This window comes from Amia ocellicauda, chromosome 6 (assembly GCF_036373705.1).
Source record: "Amia ocellicauda isolate fAmiCal2 chromosome 6, fAmiCal2.hap1, whole genome shotgun sequence".
In the NCBI taxonomy this organism is placed as follows: Eukaryota; Metazoa; Chordata; class Actinopteri; order Amiiformes; family Amiidae; genus Amia; species Amia ocellicauda.
Window position 1 is genome coordinate 8,449,630 of NC_089855.1, and position 23,966 is coordinate 8,473,595.

Below are 23,966 nucleotides of genomic sequence, written 5' to 3' on the forward strand. Positions count from 1 at the left end.
AGATTATTTTATTCGTAACATATATGTTTCACGGCAGATTGCAGATTGATACTGATACAGATTCACATCCAAATACGTTCTGGACTATTTAGCCAAGCGCAGCACTAGACGTCAGTATTATTTTGTTTGGTTAAAAGCATCCATTTGTTTGTGCCAGAGACAGCATTTCATTGTCTGTTGGGAGTTTACAACACGGCATATTTTAACACAGTTCACAAGCACAGCCTTTTCTCTGTTAGACATCATCTGCTAAAACCTTTGTGAGACGTCCTTACACAACAAATAAATGAAAATGATGATTTTATATTTGGGCACAAAGCCATGTCAGGATTTCTGTTTCTACATGTTTCTGTTGAATATTGTGGTGCATTATGTGCAACACAACCGCACACACAACCCTGCCTTTTCCCCAACTCCACGGTGTGGATCTGGGGTTTTGCTCGGTGGCTCTGGTCTGCTACCTCGCTGATTGGCTGCTGTAATGCCGTGAGCACTCTGACATGAAACGAGGGCTTGAGCGACTCAACATTACAATCACAACCAGGGCATCTTCTCGGACTCCCGGGCTCTGACAGCAGTGTGGGGCTGACTGTCAGGTAAACGCTTTTCTCTCCATCTTTTTGTCTGTGTCTCGGTGGCGGTGAGGACCACAGAGGGGGAGAAGGTCGGCTCTGTGGGAATGCAGCCTCTCTGAGTGTCGAAGGAGCCCCGTTCACAGGGAATGCGCCCTCACCGCACAGCGCTGGCTCGGACCGCCGGCGGGAGAAAGGGCAGCTCTGTCTGCGGACGTAGCCGACGCTCGGATAGGCGAGTCCCTAAGTGCTGAAACAATAAACCGTTCGCTTAACTAATGCCAGTTTAAACGGCCCTCGCTCTATCGCTCTCTGTGTAATTCAACCTGCCCTGAGTGAGAAATATGAAAGACATTTCCATCCCCTTTTCACTGGGAAAGGAAGGGCAGAACGGCAGTAAAAACATTTCATTCCGCCAGTCCGCCTCGGCAAACCTAACAGTTTCTCAGGCTTATTAAGATTAAGCCCACTGCTCCCCGGACAGTTTAATAACCATTCTTTATGTTATAATAACACGGGCCGTTTTGGCACAAGGGTTTCAATTTCCCGGGCCGTGTCTCTCATTTGTTGGGGAAATTAAGGCCTGGGCTGAGCTAATCGGTGACAGAGCCAAATTGCCCAGACTGCAGCTAGAGTCATTGTTAATGAGCCCATTTGCTCGGAGCTCCACTCTGGGGAGGACAAACCATTGAGCGTCGCGGAGAGCTGGAAGCAGGGGGCAATGAGACAAGTCTGATATCGACACCTCGGACCTCAGCGCTCTGACACCGCTGCGGACGGCACTGGAGATCTGAGCTGTGGCGGCTGGACTCTCTGGATTTTCTAAAAGGGCATACGTTCAAAACAGGTTTAATTTAAGGAAATCAAACTGCGTTTTTATGATGATGGCCGGGCATTTATTGTTGTGTGCAGCTGTTGTGCATTTACAGGGAACAGAACGCGTGGGACTTGGAGTTCGGGCCTCATGTTCACAGGCCATTAAATGAGCTTTCCCACATTGTTGTGTTTATTACCAGGCAGTTAATTGAACTAAAAAGAACCCAAATAAGTGAATGTTTTTAACCATTTAGTGGCTCCCCAAGATTATAGACACTCCCCTGGTAAACAGACAATGACTAGTGAGAGAGAAAAACAACACAATCTCGCACAAAGGTAGCAAAGATGGATGATCCAACACCTAAGCCATTAAATATGAATATATATAGTTCCATTACTGGACTTTTAACACATTGTTAGTGGATAAATTCTGGATTTGATAGATTTATATCAATTGAATTGGTTAGGGAGCTGATTAGTTAAACATGGGGACATGTTGTTTTAGAGCAGTGCGGCCCAAATCCAGTCCTCCAGGACCCCTATCCAACAGGTTTTATAGGTAACCTTTAATTATCAATTTCTTAACACCTGGAACCATTTCAATGTGATCAATGTAGCAGGTGATTTGTGACATTAAGTCATGTAGACATTTGGTAAAAAGAAACTACCCTTTTCAGCCCTCAATGACCAGAATTCCCTTAATTGAGTTAACTGCTTAATTGATCAATATCTTCTACATGTTCCCAATCTGTCGAAATTAGTAATTTAGAGTGACTGACAAAACTAACTCGACAGGGGCTCCACCGCACCATATCGGGGTACCACTGTTTTAGAGGAAGTCGTGCTGAATGACAGTTATCTTCCCTCTTTCTCTCTCTCCTTTAAAATTAAAAAGATAGATATTTGCCTATAGACAACTCCACTCTATACCAAAGATCAGGTACTGGAAAACGACGGCGTTCTTGTTTTGTGCCGGTATTTTAGCAACCCAGTGGCATCATCAAACCGCTTTAAAGTAATGGAAATAAGATGGAGCAGAGCGATAATATTAATAATAAGGATTATTTCAGCTCTGTTATATATCAGTTGAGATATTGGCATAGCACTGTAATTTATTGAATGACCTAATGTTCAGCAATAATTTCCCTGTCGCACCGTGATTAATGGGGGCTTTTAAATATCTAGCTTTTCTTCTATTAACTGCTGACCATATTTGTCTATTTAAAGGAATGTAAAGTGCACTTTGTCAAATAATCTATTGACTGTAATACATTATGTCGCCGTACAATGACTCGACTCGGTTTGAGACCAGGAGTAGCAGAGCAGGGCCAACCTCTGATCACCTTGACTGAAAAACACTGTTTACTTATTAGAAATGCATTTACAAGCCTATCGGGTGCTTATTTAACCATTTAGTCAACAAAATGTTAAAAAATGCTGAAATTAACATCAAATCAAGGAGCATTTGCTGTCTCTCTTCACCAATCCATCTCGAGAAGGACACACAACCAATCTGAAGTAAGGAGGTTCTTCACACTAGGGTGACAATGAAGTGTTGTACCTCTTTCTATAAGATTTAGGAATTAAAGGGATATGAAACCTGTATATCTTTAGTAAGTAACCTCACTTCGCCGCTCGTATGCGCCGGTAGAATCTGTGTCAGATTGGTCTGGTCTGACATGTCTGGAGATCGAAGGCTGACTTTCAAAACATGGTGCTGGTGATTTCTGTGCCTTTCTTCCTGCTTTAACTTTTCCACGTTTTTGCAATCATAACGTAGCAGCAAATACAGGAACGGTAACGTGAGAGGAGCAGGCGTGTCGTAGACTTGCATCGCATTAGTTTAATCTTACCTGGGGTTTGTATCCGTCTCTCCTGACGCCTGACAGATGAGACTGATCAGTGAGGTTGAGTCCACTATCCTGCACACTCCCAGTGCATTGTGGGAGTGCAGTCTCCTCTCGTCATCCACGAGCTTCGTCAAACAACAACATCAACAATCACGACAAAAAACACCATTCAACATTGAATTCAACATGATTAGCATTTTTTAACAACTAAAATAAAAATGATACCCATTTTATTTTTTCCAAGTTATTTTTGCATCTGGCAATCAGCATCTAGTGCTACAACAGCACTCCTCTGTGCCACCCAATGTTATTCCCTCTCTTTTATACATTATCTACCAGGAAGGATAGGATACTGTGACCTTATCTGTTAATACAAAACACCTGGTACAGCTGTAGCTGGTGAACGAAAGTAAATGTAAAGAAAAGCAAAGATAATCTGTCACCAGTGTCTTTTATTGAACACTTAAAGGTCAAGGTATAAATTATTGCTTGGCCATACGTAGCACACAAGGATATAGATTGATAAGGCAAATACCATATTCCCAGATAAATGTAAGCTGCTTTTTTTCCTTAACAAACCTCTCCCTCAGTGCAGCATTTCAGTGCGACATGCACAGCATTGTTGTCTTCAAAACATTCTCATATAGCTGACTGATGCGTTGTTGTTAGTCTTGGGTGATGATCCCACAGAGTCTTAATTGCCTAATTATTGACTTAATTGACTGAAATGACTATTACTTTCCAGCCCTTGTGCTCTTGAGAATATAAAGATCTCTTTTAATCATGTGACAACATTGGAGTGGGACTGCAAAGGGAAGACTGACTCTCATGTGGCTGGAGACAAGACACACACAGACACCTATCTCTGTCCCTGTATCTCCTGCCCCCGACCACCCCGCCATATCAGTGCCGAAACGCCATTCAGAGAGGAATCGCCCAATAACTGGCTGCAAAATAAACGATCCTCCTTGACCTCACGGGGGCAGTTTGACAGGCCTGCCCCCGTCCCACTCCCTGCACGAGACCGCTGTCCTGCCCCGGCCGCCACCTCGGACTGGCATTGTTTTTTCTCACATCCCCTCCCCCCTGCTTTCTATATAGAACAATGTTGTTGGGTTTTGAGACATGCTGGGTTCCGCACAGACTGTGTCATTTCCTAATAACGCATTGATTTTCCTCAGACAAGTCTCCCAGCGGTGCCTTCTTTCTCCACACAAGCATGCAATGAGGTCCCGGGAGGATCGATCGCGATGCTCCCAAAACCGCATGTTCGCTAATGAAAATATCTGATTGCAGGGAAATGTGTGGTGTCTGGAGCTCATCCGGTGCAGGGTTATTCTCATGCACTAAAACTACGGTCCTGATAGCTACTGAAGTGTAGTTACTGCTAAACACTGTGCAATTTGTGTGTTTAATAAATTGCCCTGGTAATGCACAGACACGGATTCAGGGCCATGATCTTTAAAAGGAAAGAGAGTTCACTTATACCCGCACAAAATACCCCATTTGTCAAATTTGCGGTCAAATAAAAATGTGCCGATAAAATATAATTGTTCAGATCATATTGATGGGCTTCAAGGTTTCGAGACGCTCTTTGGAGAGGAAACTGCGACGGAAACAGTAAGCCCCATCATTCAGGCCATATGGGGGGACAGTTGACAGGCCATTGTCTTTATGAACAATCTCAAGCTATGGAACAATAAAGGAAAAGACATTACCGCCGAGAAAACAAATGAAATCAGTCGAGGGAGATGAGGCCAGCGTAAGCTTTTCAGTCTCCACAGCGGCTGAATAACCGGTGTAATTGATAGTCATTACCCCGTATTTATAATGCGAACTGTAAATTAGGTATTGTCTCTCACGCTCAACTGCACAGCCGCGCTCTGATTGAGTTGAATTAAATCCAGCTGGACGTGCGCACGCCATCTCAGCACTTTTCCACCTCCCGGACGGTGAGCACCAAACTTTTTCTCTTTGAGAGGAACCTCATTTAATTTCGGGAGTTCAAACGAGAGAGTGTGCATCTGAAGTTGGGGGAGTCTTTGGCACAGGACTCTCTTTGCCGTGCAGCCAGTTTGGGTGTCAGTTTAGATCACAGTTTTCCTATATGTCCCGCAGATCCCCGTCTCTCGTCTCGGCTCCGGGGAGTGGAAGTGTTTGGGGACCTCACAGCGTCTCTCTGCTGGTCTCTGGTGGAGCAGGACAGGGGCTGGAGTCTTCAGTGGTCTTGCCGTATGCAAACTTCCTCTCACTGAACGATGCCTCTCGCTCCGTCTCTCCATCTCCCACGCAAACCAACATGTACGTGTCTTACGTCCCTAGATCCACAGGGGCAGACCTTCGGAGTTTAATTCCCCTTCGAAGGTCATGATTTGTTTTCTCGTTAACTGCGGGTCAAGTGCGATGCTCTGGAAGGCCCGGCGGAGCTTTTACACCCTGGGAGCACAGCGATGGGCACCTTTAACCTGGATGCATCTCCAGTGTCTCGTCGCCAAACAAGACTGACAGAGCGCTGCGTCTGGAATTAGACGGAAATTAATCACGGCCGTGGAGAGCGCTGTGGAAACGCAGGGACCGGATCCCGTGTCGGCGCCGCGCCCCATTCCAGCGAGACTCGAGCCCTCTGGCCAAGGAGGGACACGGGTATCCCTCTCGGAGGCTGACAGCACTGACAGTTCATTAATAACCGCTCTCCCGTCTGAGCGTACTTTTAGGAAACTCATTTTCATCCTTAAAACAGGTTATGATCCATGATTTTTAATTCTGCCTACAACCACCTTTATCAATCTTGCAAAACAACAGGACTGGGGGGGCTGATACATAAACAGTCACTCTTGCATAGCTGTCCCCGAATCCCTTGGGTGTTACTGAGCTTTAACTCTTCGATGATCAGAAAACTAAACTAGACTGTGCATCCGAGTGCCAAATGGAAGCGATTATCAGCTAGTTAGGTCTATTGAAGCTCCCTAATTAAAGCTGGTCTTTAAAGAGTTTCCCTTCGTCTCCTACGGTTTTTCATTTGTGCTTTCAGCATCAAGGCCACGTTATCAATCCAGGTTAGGTGTCTGTCTTTGTGTTTCAGAAACAACTGATTCAAGTGCCTGTGTATTTATTTATTTACACCTTTGAAACGCTGACACCAGAACTCATTTGACTTCCGCTCGCAGTTGTCATTAAAGGCAGTTTATATAATTTTACACTACCTGGCTGGTTAAATTTAGAAGCATGCGTTGAACACGGGTCACACATGAGATGTTTAATGTAGAGGCCTGCTCTCCCCATTCTTCAACCGGGTGGAAATCCGGAGCCCGTGTTGAGTTTGAAGACTAGAATATCGATGATCTCGGTGCTGAGTTGGGCGGATCTGTATTTCCTGTCTACAGTTGATCACAGCCCATGGGAGAGGAGGAGCGGTGGACCGGAGAGGGACCGGCCCAGACGAGTCTGATCTGAGCATCTGCTCAGATGGATGGAGCGCGAAGTAGACAATTAAACGAGTTAATGAGAGAGAAGTAAGGCTGGACACGGGAGAATTTATGGAGATACCAAAACCTGTCATGGGACTAGAAATCTCAAGTGACTTTCAATTAGGCATTGCCTGGACTGCTGCCAGGTAGTGGATTACTCTGCCTGTGGGGGCCAAAGACTTTGTGTATTGTGTAGCTACCAATTCTCTGGTTAACTTGGGGGGGAGTCTAGTGCAGGAATATAAGAACATAAGAAAGTGTCCAATCGAGGGAAGCCTATTTGCCCCATCGTGCTCGTTTGGTGTCCATTAATAACTAAGTGATCAAGGATCCTATCCAGTCTGTTTTTGAATGTTCCCAAATTGTCTCTTCAGCCACATCGCTGAGGAGTTTGTTCAGATTGTGAGACTCTCTGTGTGAAGAAGTGTCTCCTGTTTTCTGTCTTGAATGCCTTGAAGCCTAATTTCCATTTGTGTCCCTGCATCAGTATTAACCAGCTCGTGTACACAGCAAGTCTGTTGTAATAACCCAACCTCTTGTCTCACGTTGGAGAAGAGTGTCAACAAATTACTCCTAACTCTTATATTGTAATAAGTCCGTGAGCACACGCAGCGGATGGGCCGGCCTGGAGAACAGTGACTGAAACCTTTCTGTCTTCTACACAGAGTTACGGGTGAATCTCAGATAAAGCCTCCAGAGGACGCCGTTCGAAACCAGATGTGCTCTTTCATTTCCTCAGAAAGGAACATTCGAAATCCTACTGTATCTCTCACTGTGTTTGGAAACAGGAAACACTCCAACTATTTTGTTTTGTTGTTGCTTGTAATATAATTTTCTATCTTTTGCCCAGAGGCTCTGGATTTAATGAGATTTTAAGCCTCAGTAAATAACATCCTTTCCCAACCTGAAAAATAATACTTTCTTGTTTGAAGTTTGAGGGAGCGCCGTGCTCTGGGCTGAAATGTTTATAACTGGCGTAACAAACATACAGTAAAGGGTTTCCTAAAACTATCTTTGAAAAAGGAAGTAACAAATAAACCCAAATAAAGGATTTAAAACAAATAAGCCCAATGAAAGCAGCAAGACCTGATTTGTTTACTTAAATAACAGCTAATGTGAAATGCATTTTATTTGATATTTAATATCATATGGTCTCATATGAGGTCTATTTAAGATTTCTGAACAGCATTGATATGTTTTTAAGTTCCACAATCTTTAAATATCCGTGAAAGACGCAGAGCAGAGACCCTTAAATAACTACTGCTGGGAAAAAAGTCTCAAACTTCTCCGCTCAGGTTGTCTGATGAAACCGCGCTCATGATTCAGCACAGGCACAGCCTCAGCGCCGCGCGAACCGAAGGAGACCCGCAGTGGAGAGAATCTGATCCTTGGGTACAGAGTCACGACGGCCTGCCAGTCCAGGAGGAACAATAAGAAGAGCTTTTAAGTCGCCTCTGCAGCCGCAGCCTGACTAGCGCTTTGGACACACACTGTCTGCAGTACCTCCACAGAGAGGAGGCGCAAGTCAGAGGACTTCTGGGGTGACACTTCGGTTTAGGAGTCAAATCTGACAGCGCAGAATTGTGCATTAATAAAGTGTGAACTGGGTACAATGTGCCATTTTAAATACTGATATCGGTTAATTTAACAACTCGCTATTAAGACTTCATGAAAATGCTCCCAATCATAAAGCACTGGAATGTAATGTAAGACAATTATTACTTCAATTAAGGGTTTAATTAAGTAATTAAGAGCAGAAGGGAGGGGGTTCCTCAAAGACCAGGGTTGAGAACCACTGGGTCTAGAGCAGGACTCAGACTCCAGACCTGGGGGGCCGCAGTGTCTGGTTTTTGTTCCAACAGGAGAGCCCAATTACTTAATTAGTGTCATTATTTACTCAGGTGGGCTTCTCTAAAACGTTCACATTTTATTTTTATAGCCGGCACCTGACAATTTGTTGAGGATTAAAAACACTGAACCCACAGAACAGTCTGGAGAGAAGGGTTCAGTTCATCCAGTTAACTGTTTATTTAGACCAATTCATTAGCCAATAGCTGGGCTGGAACGAAACCCAGCCGACACTGCAGCCCCCCAGGACTGCAGTCTAACACCCCGGCTCTACAGCATCTTTCGTTTTGTTTCTTCCAAATTTACAAAGCAGCGAAGTGTTCTTATCCACTGCTCTCGGCTTGAGTCATTTCCATATCGCAAAGTACGCTTCAGTCTTTCCTGACAGATTAGGGGACTTTCACAGAGAAGCTCCACTCACGGTGCCGTGTGAGACAGCACTCCCCCGCCGCCTGTGGGCCTGTAATGGGTCTGAGCTCAGGATCCAGCTGTGACCGGTCCTCTCCCGCTCCCTCAGCCCAAACCCCGGAGACTTCTATTAGCTATTCTTTCCGCCGATGAATATTATAACCGGCAATTCCCCGCTGCCTTCACTCCCCATTTTCTCCCACATCATTACTCCGCAATGTGCACACTGTTGAATAAAATAGATATCCTTTCTTTTTTTCTTTTTTACTCAAAACTTTGCCTGTTCACTCCTTTTTACTAAATGCTTTTTATCACGGTTGAAATATCAGAGATAATGCTACAAGGCTCTGCGCGTTGAGCTCTGTGTAATTATCCAGCAGTGGAAAATTGCCGCAGTTAAACATCGTCTCCAATTACCACCGGCACTTTCAATATTCAATACTCGCCTCCTCGCAGTCAGAACTCGGGGAGATACATTTGCTGACAGACTCCGCTATGAATTGTCTTCGTATCACCGCTGGGGTTACAAACTCAATTAGTCCCACAGACGGCCGCTCCTGTTGTTTGGTAGCGCAGTCGCCAGCTGTCCGTCTTCGGAGCGTGGGCCCTGTATCACTTCATTAAGTCACAATCTGGGGCGGAATAACAAACAAGACAGCAAACAGCTTCTCACATCGCCTCTCAACCCTTTCAGTTACGATATCAAGAGCATTTCAATAGGAATATAATTAGACAACTGCAGTATTTTTTTTTAGATACTTGATCTTCATTCACAACTCATTCCGTGTCTAGAAAACCATTTCAAACGCAATCGGCATAGAGAAACAATCACCCGTCATTCGGCGGTATTTAGTTTATTTACTTATTTTTTGAAACGTTTTTAATCTCCGGAAACGGCACGAGGAAGAATTTCAAAGTTGTTTTTGATCAGGATGAAAGTTTGCTTCAAAGTCATTGTAAATGCTTGTGGATTTACCAAGAGACGGCATCCTGCAAGTATCCAAGAGAGAAATAAAAAATGTATTAATAAAGTGCCTATTTTATTTGTAACTTTAATTCGCTGAAGGGGTTTATTTGGAGTAGAGAAAGAAAATCACCAGAAACAAACACATCCTTCTGTATAAACCCTACGAACACAGATAATAGACCTTGTTATTACTGCGAGTATCGATTGTATAGTTCATGTGTTTAGGAATGATAACTTGATGCATTGTAACTCAGGGCATTTCAGGTCTCAGCAAATGTTACAACAGCGATGTCTCGTTTAAACAGCACTTAATCCGAGAGCAGGGCGATGACACTTGTTGAGCTGGAGTCTTTAATCAACCACTTGTGTCTCTGCTGTGATGCTCCATCGGGGGCAGGGTCCCCCACACACAGCCACCAGGGGGACAGGACAGGACAGAAGACAGCTGCAGGTCCACGAAGTTGTTAATGTGGCGAATCTCCGTTTGATCAGGTGGAATACGACCCGATGCCGGTGGGTCAGAGACTCGTGCACTTGGGGGATGGGGTCTGAGAAAGTCCCGTCCTCGTTCCTGCCCCACCCGAGAGTCTGCGGGACGCCTGAAGGAAACCGTTGACACTGAGGTGATAAAGGCTTTGAACGGCATGCAGCAAAAGAAAATGGACTCATGAAAAAACATGGCAACAGAGATACGGGGAAATATATTAAGTAGCATGAATAAATAAAACAAAGATCATATGAGGCAGAATATTTATTCAGTCCTTCGTTCATTCTTCTTTGACGCTGGATTGCCTTGTGTGCTGAACTCCAGGAATAGCATCTTTCCCTCCAAGTGCTTTGGATTTAGTTTAATTTCCAGCTACAGTGGCGCGGAGAGCGTCGGGGGAATCAGAGTTTACCGATCTCAATTCTTCCGCGTGTTTTTAATTTTGACACATGCTGTTCGCTTTTTGACCCCGAGGATGGAGAGGCAAATTCTGCATTCGGTCTTTAAGCCTCTTAAACGCTCTCTCTCTCTCTCCAGAGAGTTCCCACTGTGACTGGGATTAAACAGATTTGGAACTAATAAATTCCCAAACTGGAGCCCTGACATGAACCAAAATAACTTCAATGCATATCTTTTACATTTCCTACCATGTAAAAAATCTACCTATTATTAATTTCGTCTCTTTCTTTCCACAAGCATGGACAAATCTACCTAATATAAACATCTACACAGGGTGATATTACATTATTTAACATAATTAGGAACAATTAGTGTGGTGATCAGGGTGCGGAGGTGATCAATAGGAAATGCATTGTTTACATTTCCACGCTTGCTAGGGTGCGTGTTTTGGGGGATTCTCCCGGGTCGTTGTGAGTGTCCATCCGTCCCTCTGAATTCGTTAGCCAGAAATGGGTCGTTTGCCTTGTGGTCAGTCCAGTCCTCCCTCTCGGTGTTGCCAAAGATCCAGACTTTGCTGGAGGCTTGACCAGCTAAACTGTCTGAACCAAGATGAGAGCTCTGGGTCTTTCCCTCCTGAACTTTATTCTGGACAAGAACTTAGTCCACTTTGCTGTTAAACCAAGCTAAAGCTCTGGAGGCTGATGACATATCTCTCCCTCTCTGAAGTTAAAGTCCCCTGGTGCCATTCATCAGGACCCGGCTCATGGTGATATCCACTAAATGACGCATATCAAGGGTTGAGGCTAGGTCACGCGTTAATTAACACACCATTAACGATGAATCAATACTTCGCCGAGTGAAAACATCAGCCCCACAGAAACGCACTCAGTTTGTTTTGGTTATTTATGTGTGGGGAGAGCTGGAGGTGAGCTATTGGTTCATGCCAGCCTGTCACAGCGCTGGGATGCCACCTGGGGAGGGCGTTATTAATCACTTGGGTGCCCCCCCACCTCGCCAGGTTTCTCCACCTGGGGTTATCAAATCTTTTCTTCACAGATTAAAAACCACGCCTGTCGGGAGAGATGAATGCAGCCTGAGACTGTGGATCGGTGCTTTGAAGAGGAGGCATCTTCATCAACTTCACAGCGATGGCTTTATACCCCTCGCTCTGTGCCACAGATCTACCCGCTGTCTCGATACGTCAGGCCCTGGAGATGACCTTATCAGTACAGTATGAGGGGGGCCGGGGGGCTCCAAGAGTCGCACGAGAACCGCAACTTTTACAGGTTCGCAAATAAAAGGCTTCTGCTGAATTTCTGTTTGGCTCAAACACACAGAACATCTCTCGGGATTGCGGAGTTTAAAAGGCAGCTATAGTGCTTCACTGAACAAAAATGTAAATGTAAATGTAAAAACCTGTAAAGTGTTGGTCCCGTGCTCCATGAGCTGAAATGAAAGATCCCAGACATTTTCCATACGGACACAAATAATATTTCTCTCAAATTGTATGCACACATTTGTTTACATGCATGTTAGTGAGCATTTTGTTAGTTTCCCTGTGGGGGGCCGCTCCCAGCATGCCTCTGTCCCCTTATTCTAATGCTAGAGCAGCTCCCCTTCTCAGCTGGCTCCTTGAAGGTTATTTTCTCCATTCATGAAACCTTTTTCTCATAACTGGTTCCAAATGTGGTAGCAAGAACCAAAAGATGCTAAATAGAACCCAAAAGAACCTTTATTGTGAGTGCAGGACAGAAAAAAAAGACATGGCTTTAAAGCTGGCTCAGGGAAAAGCAAATGGATTGATTGGGTGGTTTTACAGGTCTGTCCGACTGACAGGAACTGCATCTGTTTGGTCTGGAAAGTAGACATTTACTAGAGGACTTGACAGAAGTATTCAAAAGCCTGAAAATGAAGCCACAGACATGGAGGCAAGACGAGGCACTTATTAACACACTGTGACTGAAACATGTCTACTGTGTTGTAAATATACAGTGCTGTGCAAAAGTTTTAGGCAGGTGTGAAAAATTGCTGTAAAGTAAGAATGCATTCAAAAATAGACGTTAATAGATTATATTTATTAATTAACGAAATGCAACATGAGTGAACAGAAGAAAAATCTACATCAAATCCATATTTGGTGTGAGCACCCTTTGCATCAATTCTTCTAGGTTCACTTGCACGTTGCTCGATGATGTTGAGATCAGGGCTCTGTGGGGGCCATACCATCACTTCCAGGACTCCATGTTCTTCTTTACGCTGAAGATAGTTCTTAATGACTGTCGCTGTATGTTATATAAATTTGGGGCTAATCAGATGCCTCCCTGATGGTACTGCATGATGGATAAGTATCTGCCTGTACTTCTCAGCACTGAGGAGACCATTCATTCTGACCAAATCCCCAACTCCATTTGCAGAAATGCAGCCCCAAACTTGCAAGGAACCTCCACCATGCTTCACTGTTGCCTGCAGACACTCATTCGTGTACCGCTCTCCAGCCCTTTGGGAACAAACTGCCTTCTGCTACAGACAAATATTTCAAATTTGGACTCATCAGTCCAGAGAACCTGCTGCCATTTTTCTGCATCCTAGTTCCTGTGTATAATCTATTAACATGTCTACTTTTTAAAGCATTCTTACTTTACAGCATTTTTTCTCACCTGCCTAAAACTTTTGCACAGTACTGTATATACAGATTACAGTGCAGTGATTTACCTTTAAGACAAGGAAGAGCAAGATTTGAGTCCAGAGCTCACAACCCAAACGGTCAATTCAAAACCCCTCTCTGTATAAAAGCCGTTTAGCACCTGCACAGACAATCGGCATATTCGTTTGCCTATTACACCTGTGGTTAGAAGGTTAACTGTTTGACAAGGACAAACGTTTTCTAAGGAAAGGGGAATGTCCTTCATATAAATATCTGTATTGTGAGAAATTAGGAAACCTATGAAAGAAAAAAACACAAACAGACTGACTTATCTTGCCCCTTACAAGAATGTCAGCATCAGCCCCATCACACAAATCGGCCGTTTCAATAGTAGCACAGCTTGAGAAGCGTAACCTGACCTTAACCTGTCTGTAACTGGAAGCTCTCGATATCGAGTGCCGGGGCTGTCGGGCGGTGTTATTGTAATATACTGTGGTCAGGAGAGAAAGTCTAAATGTCAGCAGCTCTTTCCAGCTGGCCAACAGCAGCCATCCCTCAGCCCGGCGCCGAGCCGCAATCTTTAAAACCCGCGTTCACGTTTGATCGCATTACTGTAAGGCCACGCTGCCGAGGGGATGACAATTCATTTCTCGCGCAGAGGAATTGAACCATAATTTAAAGGGCAACCGGAGGCTCACACTTGCAAACTGAAGGGCAAAGAAGTTCTTCTCCATCCCTTTTAAACAAAGAGCCGAGGGAAGACCTGACAGGAATTCTTATTCACTTTGCTTCGCGAGGCGGTCGAGAGCCGCGCGGCGGGACAGAGGAACTCAGCTAATGATGATTGGTGGCACTCCTTTAGAGGCAAGCGTCCGGTCTGGAGAGTACGAGAGCGGTATGGAACTGCCTCGGGGCCACAAAGCTCAATGTGTCTCTCATCGGGACCCCGTTTAACCATCATGGACACCCCTTCGATTTCTAAACTCACACTAAGAACATAAGAACATCAGAAAGTGTCCAATCTAGAGAAGGCCAGTCGCCCCATCGTGCTCGTTTGGTGTCCATTAATAACTAAGTGATCAAGGATCCTATCCAGTCTGTTTTTGAATGTTCCCAAATTGTCTCTTCAGCCACATCGCTGGGGAGTTTGTTCAGATTGTGACGCCTCTCTGTGTGAAGAAGTGTCTCCTGTTTTCTGTCTTGAATGCCTTGAAGCCCAATTTCCATTTGTGTCCCCGGGTGCGTGTGTCCCTGCTGATCTGGAAAAGCTCCTCTGGTTTGATGTGGTCGATGCCTTTCTTGATTTTAAAGTCTTGAATCAAGTCCCCACGCAGTCTCTTCTGTTCCAGGGTGAAAAGGTTCAGTTCCCTCAGTCTCTCTGAATAGCACTAGAATGCAACACAAAGCTTTCAACAGAGGAAAAAAAAAAAGACTTTTTATCTCCTGGACAGAGACATACCCCGTTCCTCCTCCAGCAGTGTCGGTGTGGGGAACGCCCACGTCTGCATCACCTCTGCTGTGAAGAGACATAAAAGTCTGGCTGCCTTCCTTGGAAGGAGGCTGTGAACCCACCACAGTCCCCCAGCCCGGTCCTGCCCACAGACAGCAGGCTGTGAAGAGAAAGCAGAGCCCGGACTGACACCGACCTACAGAGAGAGTTTCTCGGCGCTCCCGGAAGGCGCTGGGTTCCGGCACGGGTACCTGACTGCATCGTGGGAGGAGAGAAGTTCTTTGGACAGCTTTTCACATTCCTCTGTAACCATGCCTTGGAAATACACTCGCCTGGAACTGGCGGTGGTGGTGGTGGGGGAGGGACAGAGCGGTTCTCTCTCTCTCGCACTCTTTCTTTGGCTGCACAGAAACCCTGCGTCCGCCATCTGCCTGCTCTGCCCGGGCTCTTCTTCAGCAGATGAGCTAATTGGCGTGCTTTACACAGCCTTTATGTAAACACTTCATGAATATGGAAACGCTAACTGTCCAGTGGAGTCATTGTTCAGCGTTTTGTGTGCGTTTGTTCCATTGTGCTCTAGTCCCAGGTTTCCAGATGAATCAGTCAGCTGCCCACAGGGAATACGTGACTGACACGAGATCAGGAATCATAGAATACATTATCCTTATCGTTTGCACTGCGTTAAGCGTTTTATGTAAGTGTTCATCGCTGGACGGGCTTGGCTTCACACCACACACGCGTGGACGGCCTACTTTCACCACGCGTGGCACCGAGCCGAGGCAGAACAGACTCAAGCTTCAGGAAAACACGAGAAGTGGATGTCGGTTTGGGTGAATTACAACAGAAGCAAAACCCAGAATAACTACGCCAGTGGAGTGAAAAGAGGGAGGAAGCACAGCTGTAATAAATCACACTTTAATAGAGATTCTCACAGATTCAGGTCCATAAAAATAGATTTAAAACAAATAAATCCATTCAATTTACACAAACCTGCACCTAGGATGCAATAAAACATAGACACAGATCCCGGCCTCAGTGGAGCTTCCTCATCTTCGCCACAAACATGGGCCCCCAGGTCCGGCCGGCGTCGGGGACCACGAGCAGGCCAGGGCCGGCAGGGGGTGCGAAGGTGAAGTGTTGCGCCAGGGAGTCTGCCAGCCCGCCCAGGTCCTCCAGCTGCAGCGAGGGGCAGGAGCGCAGCAGCGCCTCCACCACGGCGCCGTTCTCCGCGCGGGACAGAGTGCAGGTGGAGTAGACGAGCGCGCCCCCGGGCCTCAGCGCTGCCACGGCCGACCTGGAACGAGACAAGCCTTCAGAACGGGGGCGGGACGGCATGGGAGCAAATGATCTGGACTCTGGGATAGTTAGCAAACTTGTCACATTTGCAGATGATACTAAAATAGGTGGCTCAGCAGATACAATCTCGGCAGCACAGGCTGTTCAAAGGGACTTGGATAATATTCAAAAACAGACTGGATAGGATCCTTGGATCATTTAGTTATTAATGGACACCAAACGAGCACGATGGGGCGAATGGCCTCCTCTCAACTGGACACTTTCTTATGTGAGAGTCATGAGAGAGCAGAGGCTGTTCAGTGAATCCCTGTGGCGAGGGACTGGGCGTAACGGTAGGAAGAGGACTGGGTGTTGTGTGGCCGACAAGCCAATCACTTCCTGGTCTTCGGCCTGCGCACCTGTAGACGGAGTGCGTTCAGAGTGCGTCAGTGATTTCACGGAGGAGACTGAGAAAATTGCCTTTTTTCAACACTGATCACATTTACCTTTTAACAGCAAAACCAATCCTGTGTTTGGTCGGACGCAGGATTCCTTATCCCCGGCCTTGCAGCGCTGCGGAGCCATGAGCGATCAGCGCGGAGAGGCCGGTGTCAGACGAGCCCCCGCGGCCGCGCTGTAAAGGTGACTTTGTTTTCCCGAGGGAGACGGAGTCCGTGCCCCGCGCTGGTCGAGTTACAGTGCATTACAAATTCCATTAAATTATGAGAATATAAATATATCGATAGGCAATTAATACCTGCTCTGGTGTCGTCCCGGGGGGGCAGATCCCTGGCTAATGGATGCTGTTACAGTAACCAATACACCCGGGCGGGCCACGCAGCACAGACTTCACATTTACACTGAAATACGAGCGGCTCAGCTTCTCCAAAACAGTCACATCTGACATCATCGGCATCGTCCTCCTCGGGACACACGCACTGAATGAAACGGAGGAGCGCAGCACACGTCTGTGATTCGCTGATCTCATCCCCATCGATTCAGGCCGGGGGTCACCTTTAAAGCCACAGCAGAAAACATGAAATATACAGATTCCATTTTTCATTATGAAATTCTCCAGCAACGTTTAAACAAACATTAATAATAAATAGAGTATTTAAACCGGGACAGTTCACACGGATTCTGGTGAATGCCTTGAGAGCCGCCGTGCACAAATCTGCGTCGATGTCTCCGTATTAAAATGTCCGACTGGAGAACTGGGCCCCAGTGGCCGGCGCCGAGAGGACGCTTTATTGCAAGAGCCTCCAAGGACTTAATTAGACTGCTAAACATCTGTCCGTCTGGGAGAAATAAAGCAGGGAAAAATAAAAGCTTTGTCCTTACATGAGCGCTGTGCTCCGTGCGCGTGACACTGCCTGTACACAGCGCGTTACTCTGCCAACACGCCCCGGACCGAGAGGGCGTTCAGCACAAATCTCCAGGTTCTACAGGAGACGTCAGAGCTGCCCTATCCATCCAATAGAAAGCGTCTTCAGATGCTGCTTGCTTTCTTTCATCTTCCTACCGCCAACTCTGCTGGGTTTTGTTTCAACCAAGCTCTCAATTACTTAACTGAACTAATAATTTCCTAAATCAGAGCCTTTTAATTGTTTTAAACAGTAGGGGTTTCAAGTTAAGGACAGAATTGTATAAATAACTTATTAAAGAACCAATACTTATCACACCATTTAAGTCAAATCTAAGCAGATTGTTATTTCAATTAAGGTTAAATTAAGTAATTAAACAATTGAGAGCTCGGTTGGAACAAAAACCAGCAGGGTAGGGAACTCCTGGTTTTAGACCCATGATAGCATTATTCAAAGAAGTAGTACAACAACATTTAGCAAAATGGAGGCCAAGCCTTCACAACAGCTGAACACGGCATTCAGTCAGAGGAAACTAAATAAAGAAATAAACCCACTCGTGAACCAAACGGCACTCGGGGGTGACTGTAATAGCAACACAACGTGCGGCACTGAGAGGACTCTCCCTACCCGGGGTTTAAAACACACGCATGTACGTCTTTAAGACAAGGTGCGATGGCAGCACCGCGTTCAGACGGGCAAGGAAACCGCACAGCCTCCGCCGCTCGGTTGGCGGGAGCAGAACGGGAGCGCAGACGCGGCCGTTTGGGGGGCAGAGAGAAGGACGCTCCGCTTAACAATCCGGCAGGGCTGTGCGCAACTCTGCTGAAGCCTCGGTGTATCCAGGCCTCTGTAGAAGGACAGCCGCCCTGGCTCCAGGTGGATGTAGGAGGCAGGGTTGTATTATTTCTCCCCTTCTTGTAGTTTAAATAGTTTTATTAGTATTCTTTCAGTGGGACTGCGGGAAGTTCACTGCGAGCGGCGTATTCACAAGATCGCATGGAACAGGCCTCCGGCGGGAAGAGAAAGTGCGGATATTGGGGTCTCTGCAGTAACGACTGAAACAAATGTACACATAGCATATATATTCAGATTGACTTTATATTGTCATGGGTGCGGCTGCAGTTTCTAGTCAACACACCTTGTTCTCAGACGGGTCGATGGCTATCAGTGAGAAAGGACCGCAGACTTAATTCTCTGTCCTTCACACTCTGCATTGTTCCTAGGTTAATTTATTCTTGATTTCCTTTGATCTAAGACATGGTAGAATTTAATCTGTAAAACAAGCTTTATTTACTAGTAAACATCATATTCATGAGTTTTGTGAGAACTCCAAAAAAACAGTGCCCCCATGCAAAAACAGTATCCATTTTAGTGTAACAAAGATAATTCGTTTAGGTAAATCAGTAGATAAAATAAGCCAGTTTGCACATCTGTGTCCCTCTCTGTCCTCCCTCATTTAGGCCGGTTCTGTTCAGCTCTGCAGTCCGCCCCCCTGATAGTCGAGAAAGATGAATATTGGCTTAGTTGTGCCATTGTAATCTGCAGGCCCCTTCCCACGCATTAGTCCTCAAGAGATGGAAATGCAATCCTGCGACTTTGCATACACAAACACACACACACACTCACAAACATACATCAGGAGCCCTTGCGTGTGTCTATATATATATATATATATAGTCCGATGTGTGTATGAATTCAATCAGGAGTTTCCACACTAGCACATCTGCGCGGAGGGGGAGGGGGGGAAACGTCCGACACCGAGTCCCTGGCAGCGGTCAGGTGAAACGGACTGGAGACACAGTTTTGGGCTCAGCAATTAACGTGTGACATGAGAGGCAGGGACCTTCAGGGGGAAACTGAAGGGCGTCCCTCTGAGAAAAGACTTCAGAACGAACAAAAAAAAGAATAATACTTAAAAAAACAAAAAACACATGACGCACAATAAATCCAGGACATACAGGGGATAAAAAAAACAAAAAGCTCAGACATTCTGCAGACGTTGCACTTGTGTGCTTGTAATGTGGAAATGGTTTGTAATATGAATATGTATGATATTAACCGAGCAAACACATTTCTGCACGCCGTGAATTCAGACTCCTTTACACTGTGAAGCCCCTCCCACCCTCCCAGGCTCCTGCAACAAAGAGGAAATAAACACAGACCTGCTCTATTCACAGAGCCATGATGACGTCACGGAGGGTCCGGCGCCGCCCTGGACCGCCACGGTCAGGCGCGCGGGGACGGATCGACCCCAGAGCGCTGTTCGACTCGGAGACGGACCTCTGGCAGGCCCGTGTGGCAGGCAGCTCGCTCCCCGAATTTCGAATTTCCCCAAATTTCAAATTTCCGTCTCGCGCTCCCGGCTTGAGGGCCCAGTACATGTGAAAGCTGCGCCCGGGCCGAGGACAAGCACGACCACAAACAACACGAGACACGACAGAGAGGGCCACGAGGACGGACAGGGACGCTCTCTGGAGTCAGAAACGAAAAGAGTTCCAATCCCCAGCTGTTCTGCTTCAACGAGGGACAACAACCGTGAAAAGAGCCGGACTCGAAGGTCAACCCGAACTGAAACCCGTCCCCGGGGGGTCCGCACGACGCCGGCCTGTCCCGCTCTCCCGTGTCCCGGTGCGGTCTGGCTCGGGTGACCTTTCCGGGGCCGCGCGGCTCGGTACCTGAGGAGCTGTGTCTGCAGCTCGGGCAGCGCCTCCCGCCCCCGTATCCTCTCGGCGCCCCGGTCCGGCCCGGGGCAGAACAGCCAGCTGCGGTCGTTGGAGCACGGGGCGTCCACCAGCACCTGCGCAGACGGGGACCAGAACCGCACACCGGTAATGTGTTACTAAAGCATTACAGCATGGGTTGAAAAAGAAACACACAAATCAAAATAAAGTGAGAGAAGGTTCTATAAACAAGGACAAACTTTCTGCCTTTTCTTTCTTTCCAGATAATGCAAAAAATAAAATAATAAATGACCCCCTGCTGGCTTCAGGGCTGATGATGTCATACAGGAGGCTTTAATTGGTTTCACAGAGGCCAATAATGAAAGGCTGATATTACACTTCCCAGCAGATGAACCCAGTTAAATATTCCTCGCCGTCAGCCGGTACGTGACGCCCTGAACCAAGACTCTCCCTCTACCAGAACCGCCGAGCTCATCTCCCAGGGAGAGGCCTCGGATCACCCCGACACCTCCGCCGCCAGTCCGCGCATCGCAGATCTAATTGGACCCGATGCTGGTACACGCGCTCTCTAAACGAGCCGATTTCGCATCTTAATTGTGTTTGTTCTCCCTGTAATGAATGATAAATGTGCCTCGGTAACACGACGTTGGCGTTAATCAACTCAATCTGGCTCTTTTAACCGGCCGGGAATCCGATTAGGCCAAAAATGAAACCCACCGCCTCGTCCCAGCTGTGGGAGAGAGGGGGAAACGGGCCGGAGGAGGAGAAACGCAAGACAAACGACTGGCAAAGCAGGCTGTGTTGTAGTGCTTCATGACAGACGTTCAGGGCTCTGGACTCTGGAGCAGAGGATTGTGGGTACACTCCCAGGTGGGGGACACCACTGTTGTACCCTTAAGCAAGATACTTTACCCAGTATGCTCCGGTACAAACCCAGCTGTACAATGTGTCTCTGAACATGCCATCTCCCACCGACCCCCATCAGTCCTCAGGCCTCCAGTAGCCGCATCCACACCAGGCTAAGAAGGAGCTCTGAGGCAGGGGGCCAGATGGGACCCTGGTGTGTGGAGGAGGAAGAGGCTGGGAGAGCCTCCTGGCTCTCCCAGCCTCTTCCTCCTCCACATACCAGGATCCTCAGAGCTCAGCACCGGCTGCCTCACATTGTGCAGGAAGCTCCACACGCTACACAACATCTCCCCCCGCTGGCCACGGGGAGCCGAGCAGGTGTGGACAAGCTATCAGCAATGCCCCACGGCCAAGCTGAGGTCCCGGGCTCGATTTCCTCCAACAAAAAGCCGACGTTCAGTCCGCAGGCATCAGAATCTGTCCTAAACGTGTCTGTTAATGAGCCGCACAAACAGATGTCTCCTTCACACTTTCTCAGTCTACTTCTCTTCCCGTCCGGGAGAAAACGACACGGCACGAGTCTGCCCGAGCCAACTCACCGTCCTCGGGAGACACCGGGACAAGGACACAGAAGGCAACTCTTCCTCACCTTGTCATACAGGCCCTCTGCGATCCGCCCAAAGACGCGTCCATCTCGGTTAGACACCTGGACGGCGTGGCTGAAGCGCGCCGGGATGAAGGACTCGAGAGTCTCCGCCAGCCACTTCCAGCGCCGCCCGTCCCACTCGTTGCAAAGTAACAGACCTACAAATAGAAAGACGTTAACAAGGAGCGCCTTCAATGACAATCACCCGCTGCGGCTCTCTCCACTCCTGGATGAATTAGCGCATCGACTGGCAGGTCTGAGTTTATTACATTTACGTATTAAAGTCCCCTGTCCCGCAAGGTCACTGTGCTCTGATCAGCTCTTACAGACGCAGAAAGCATTTTCTCTTTGGTCGTGAAGACGATGAGGTCCTTTAATAAAACTGTACTTGTTTATTTTACTTTGGAGTTATAATCCTGCAGATAAATATAGTTAAAACCGATGGAGTTTTTAATTTGGTTTCCTTTATTTGTATTTCATTCAATAACCATTTCCAAATATATACGGTTCAATCCTAATCCCTAATCAGGCCACAGTACTGAAGAGCCACCGTCACGGTGGAGTGTGTGTGTCGTTCATGTGTTCACCCTCAGCTCAAGTGGACAAGGAGCTTTGGATCTATTTTTAAACCAGGGGATTTGCTCTTATCAACGAGGGTCAACCCCAATCTGTGGGTGGAGAAGACACAAAGGCACTGCGTGGTTTTATTGCAGTTTCTCAAGATTATCTGAAGCATTTGCCAATGAACAGAGCAGAGATAACCCATATCTACCAGTCCCAGCACCACAGTTTACAACAATACGGTCTCTCAACATGTATAAATGTTTAGTGTGTGACCTTGTTTGGATACGACTCTCCCACTCCCACTGCTGTGCCGTTTCTAATCCCTCTCACAAGCTGCCCGACCGCATGGCGGCACACAGGCGAGGGGCCACAGTACCTGGGGTGGCGCTCTGCATGACGGCCACCGCTTTGCCGCCCGGGGCCGAGCACAGGTCCAGCACCGACTCCCCGTCCGCCGCGCCCAGCGCCAGCACGGGCAGCAGGGAGGCGGCGTTGAGCAGGAAGTAGGGCTTGAGCTGGCCGGGCCGGTGCCGCTGGGAGGGCAGGCGTAGGGGGGCCGGGTGCACGAAGCACCGCAGGGGGCTGGAGGCCGGGGGCAGGAGGCCGGAGTAGCCCAGGGCCCGGAGGCGCGGCTGCAGCTCGGCCGACGCACAGAAGCGGTTCAGCATGACGGCGTACTGCCAGCACTGGGGCTGGCACAGCACCTCCCTGCAGAGATGGGTTCAGTTATAAGACACTGTATTAATGTCAATCTAGCATGTATACTTTATTATTATTATCTTACTAATTTGGTTTATGCCTCTGTCCCATAAACATGCCTGTTCAAAATAACAAACAAGTTCCCTCAGTAAGGGCACTGGTGTATTTTAAAAATGAATGATTCACTGCAGAAACATTTCCAACAACAGACAGTAGACGGCGACACAACCCCGCAATGCAAGAGAAGCCACAGATGCACGGGACAGATGAATTAAAAGCACACGCGGTGCGCAGCGACCTGGCGGTGGTCCAGAGCGGCCCGAGCTCCTCCGAGTACTGCCGGTCGAAGAGCTGCAGCACCGGCTCACACAGCCGCCTCTGGCCCGGGCCGCGCTGCGCCTGTGCGGGGCGACAAGAGAGACGAGACGGCGAGAGACGGCCGTTAAGCAGCGCGATCGCAGCACAGCGCTGCCCGCATGGCGTGGGCGATGTGTCATTGTTGCCCGGTGCGCCTCGGACCCAGTCCCGCAGACACGCGACCACGTGTGCGGACCCCGGGCAGCCGAACCCGGAAGTCGCTGCGTCCTCACCTGCGCGTGCAGACGCCGAGCCGCCCCCCGTGGCACGTGCGGCGCGTGGCCCCCTCCTCGGGCGCAGACGGCGGAGAGCATCTCCGGGAGCAACTTACACCGCCCGCGTCATGGTCGTGCGCATTTCACTTCGCTGGTCAAATCACAGGACCCCAAAACCCACCTCCCGCTCTCTGCGAAAGCAGACATGCGTCCGCCGGCTATTATGGTCCCCCCCGATGCCCGTTTAATTTTGGTTCCGCCTTCAGCGTCGGTTGTCTAGTGTTGTCATTTCACCAAGAACGAATAAATCATGCATTTACATTTTACTTAATCACAGTATAATGTGAGTAGCTTACAGATAGGATGAACAACTGTGTATTCTCTGCAGATGAAGAGGGCTGAATGTTTGGG

At 47.7% G+C, this 23,966-nt stretch overlaps 1 protein-coding gene across 2 annotated transcripts; it reads right to left on the reverse strand.

The window, feature by feature from the left end:
• Positions 1-15,807: 15,807 nt before the first annotated feature.
• Positions 15,808-23,768, reverse strand: nsun3 (NOP2/Sun RNA methyltransferase 3). Of its 2 annotated transcripts, XM_066706012.1 has the most exons (6): positions 23,574-23,768; positions 23,282-23,382; positions 22,661-22,992; positions 21,724-21,878; positions 20,223-20,344; positions 15,808-16,202 (listed from the first exon to the last, which is right to left on the reverse strand). In XM_066706012.1, the coding sequence occupies exons 1-6, from the start codon at positions 23,652-23,654 to the stop codon at positions 15,941-15,943; spliced, it is 1,053 nt and encodes a 350-aa protein (XP_066562109.1). In that variant the 5' UTR covers positions 23,655-23,768; the 3' UTR covers positions 15,808-15,940. The 2 variants fall into 2 exon arrangements, with proteins under 2 accessions (XP_066562109.1, XP_066562110.1); XM_066706013.1 differs by lacking the exon at positions 20,223-20,344.
• Positions 23,769-23,966: the final 198 nt, after the last annotated feature.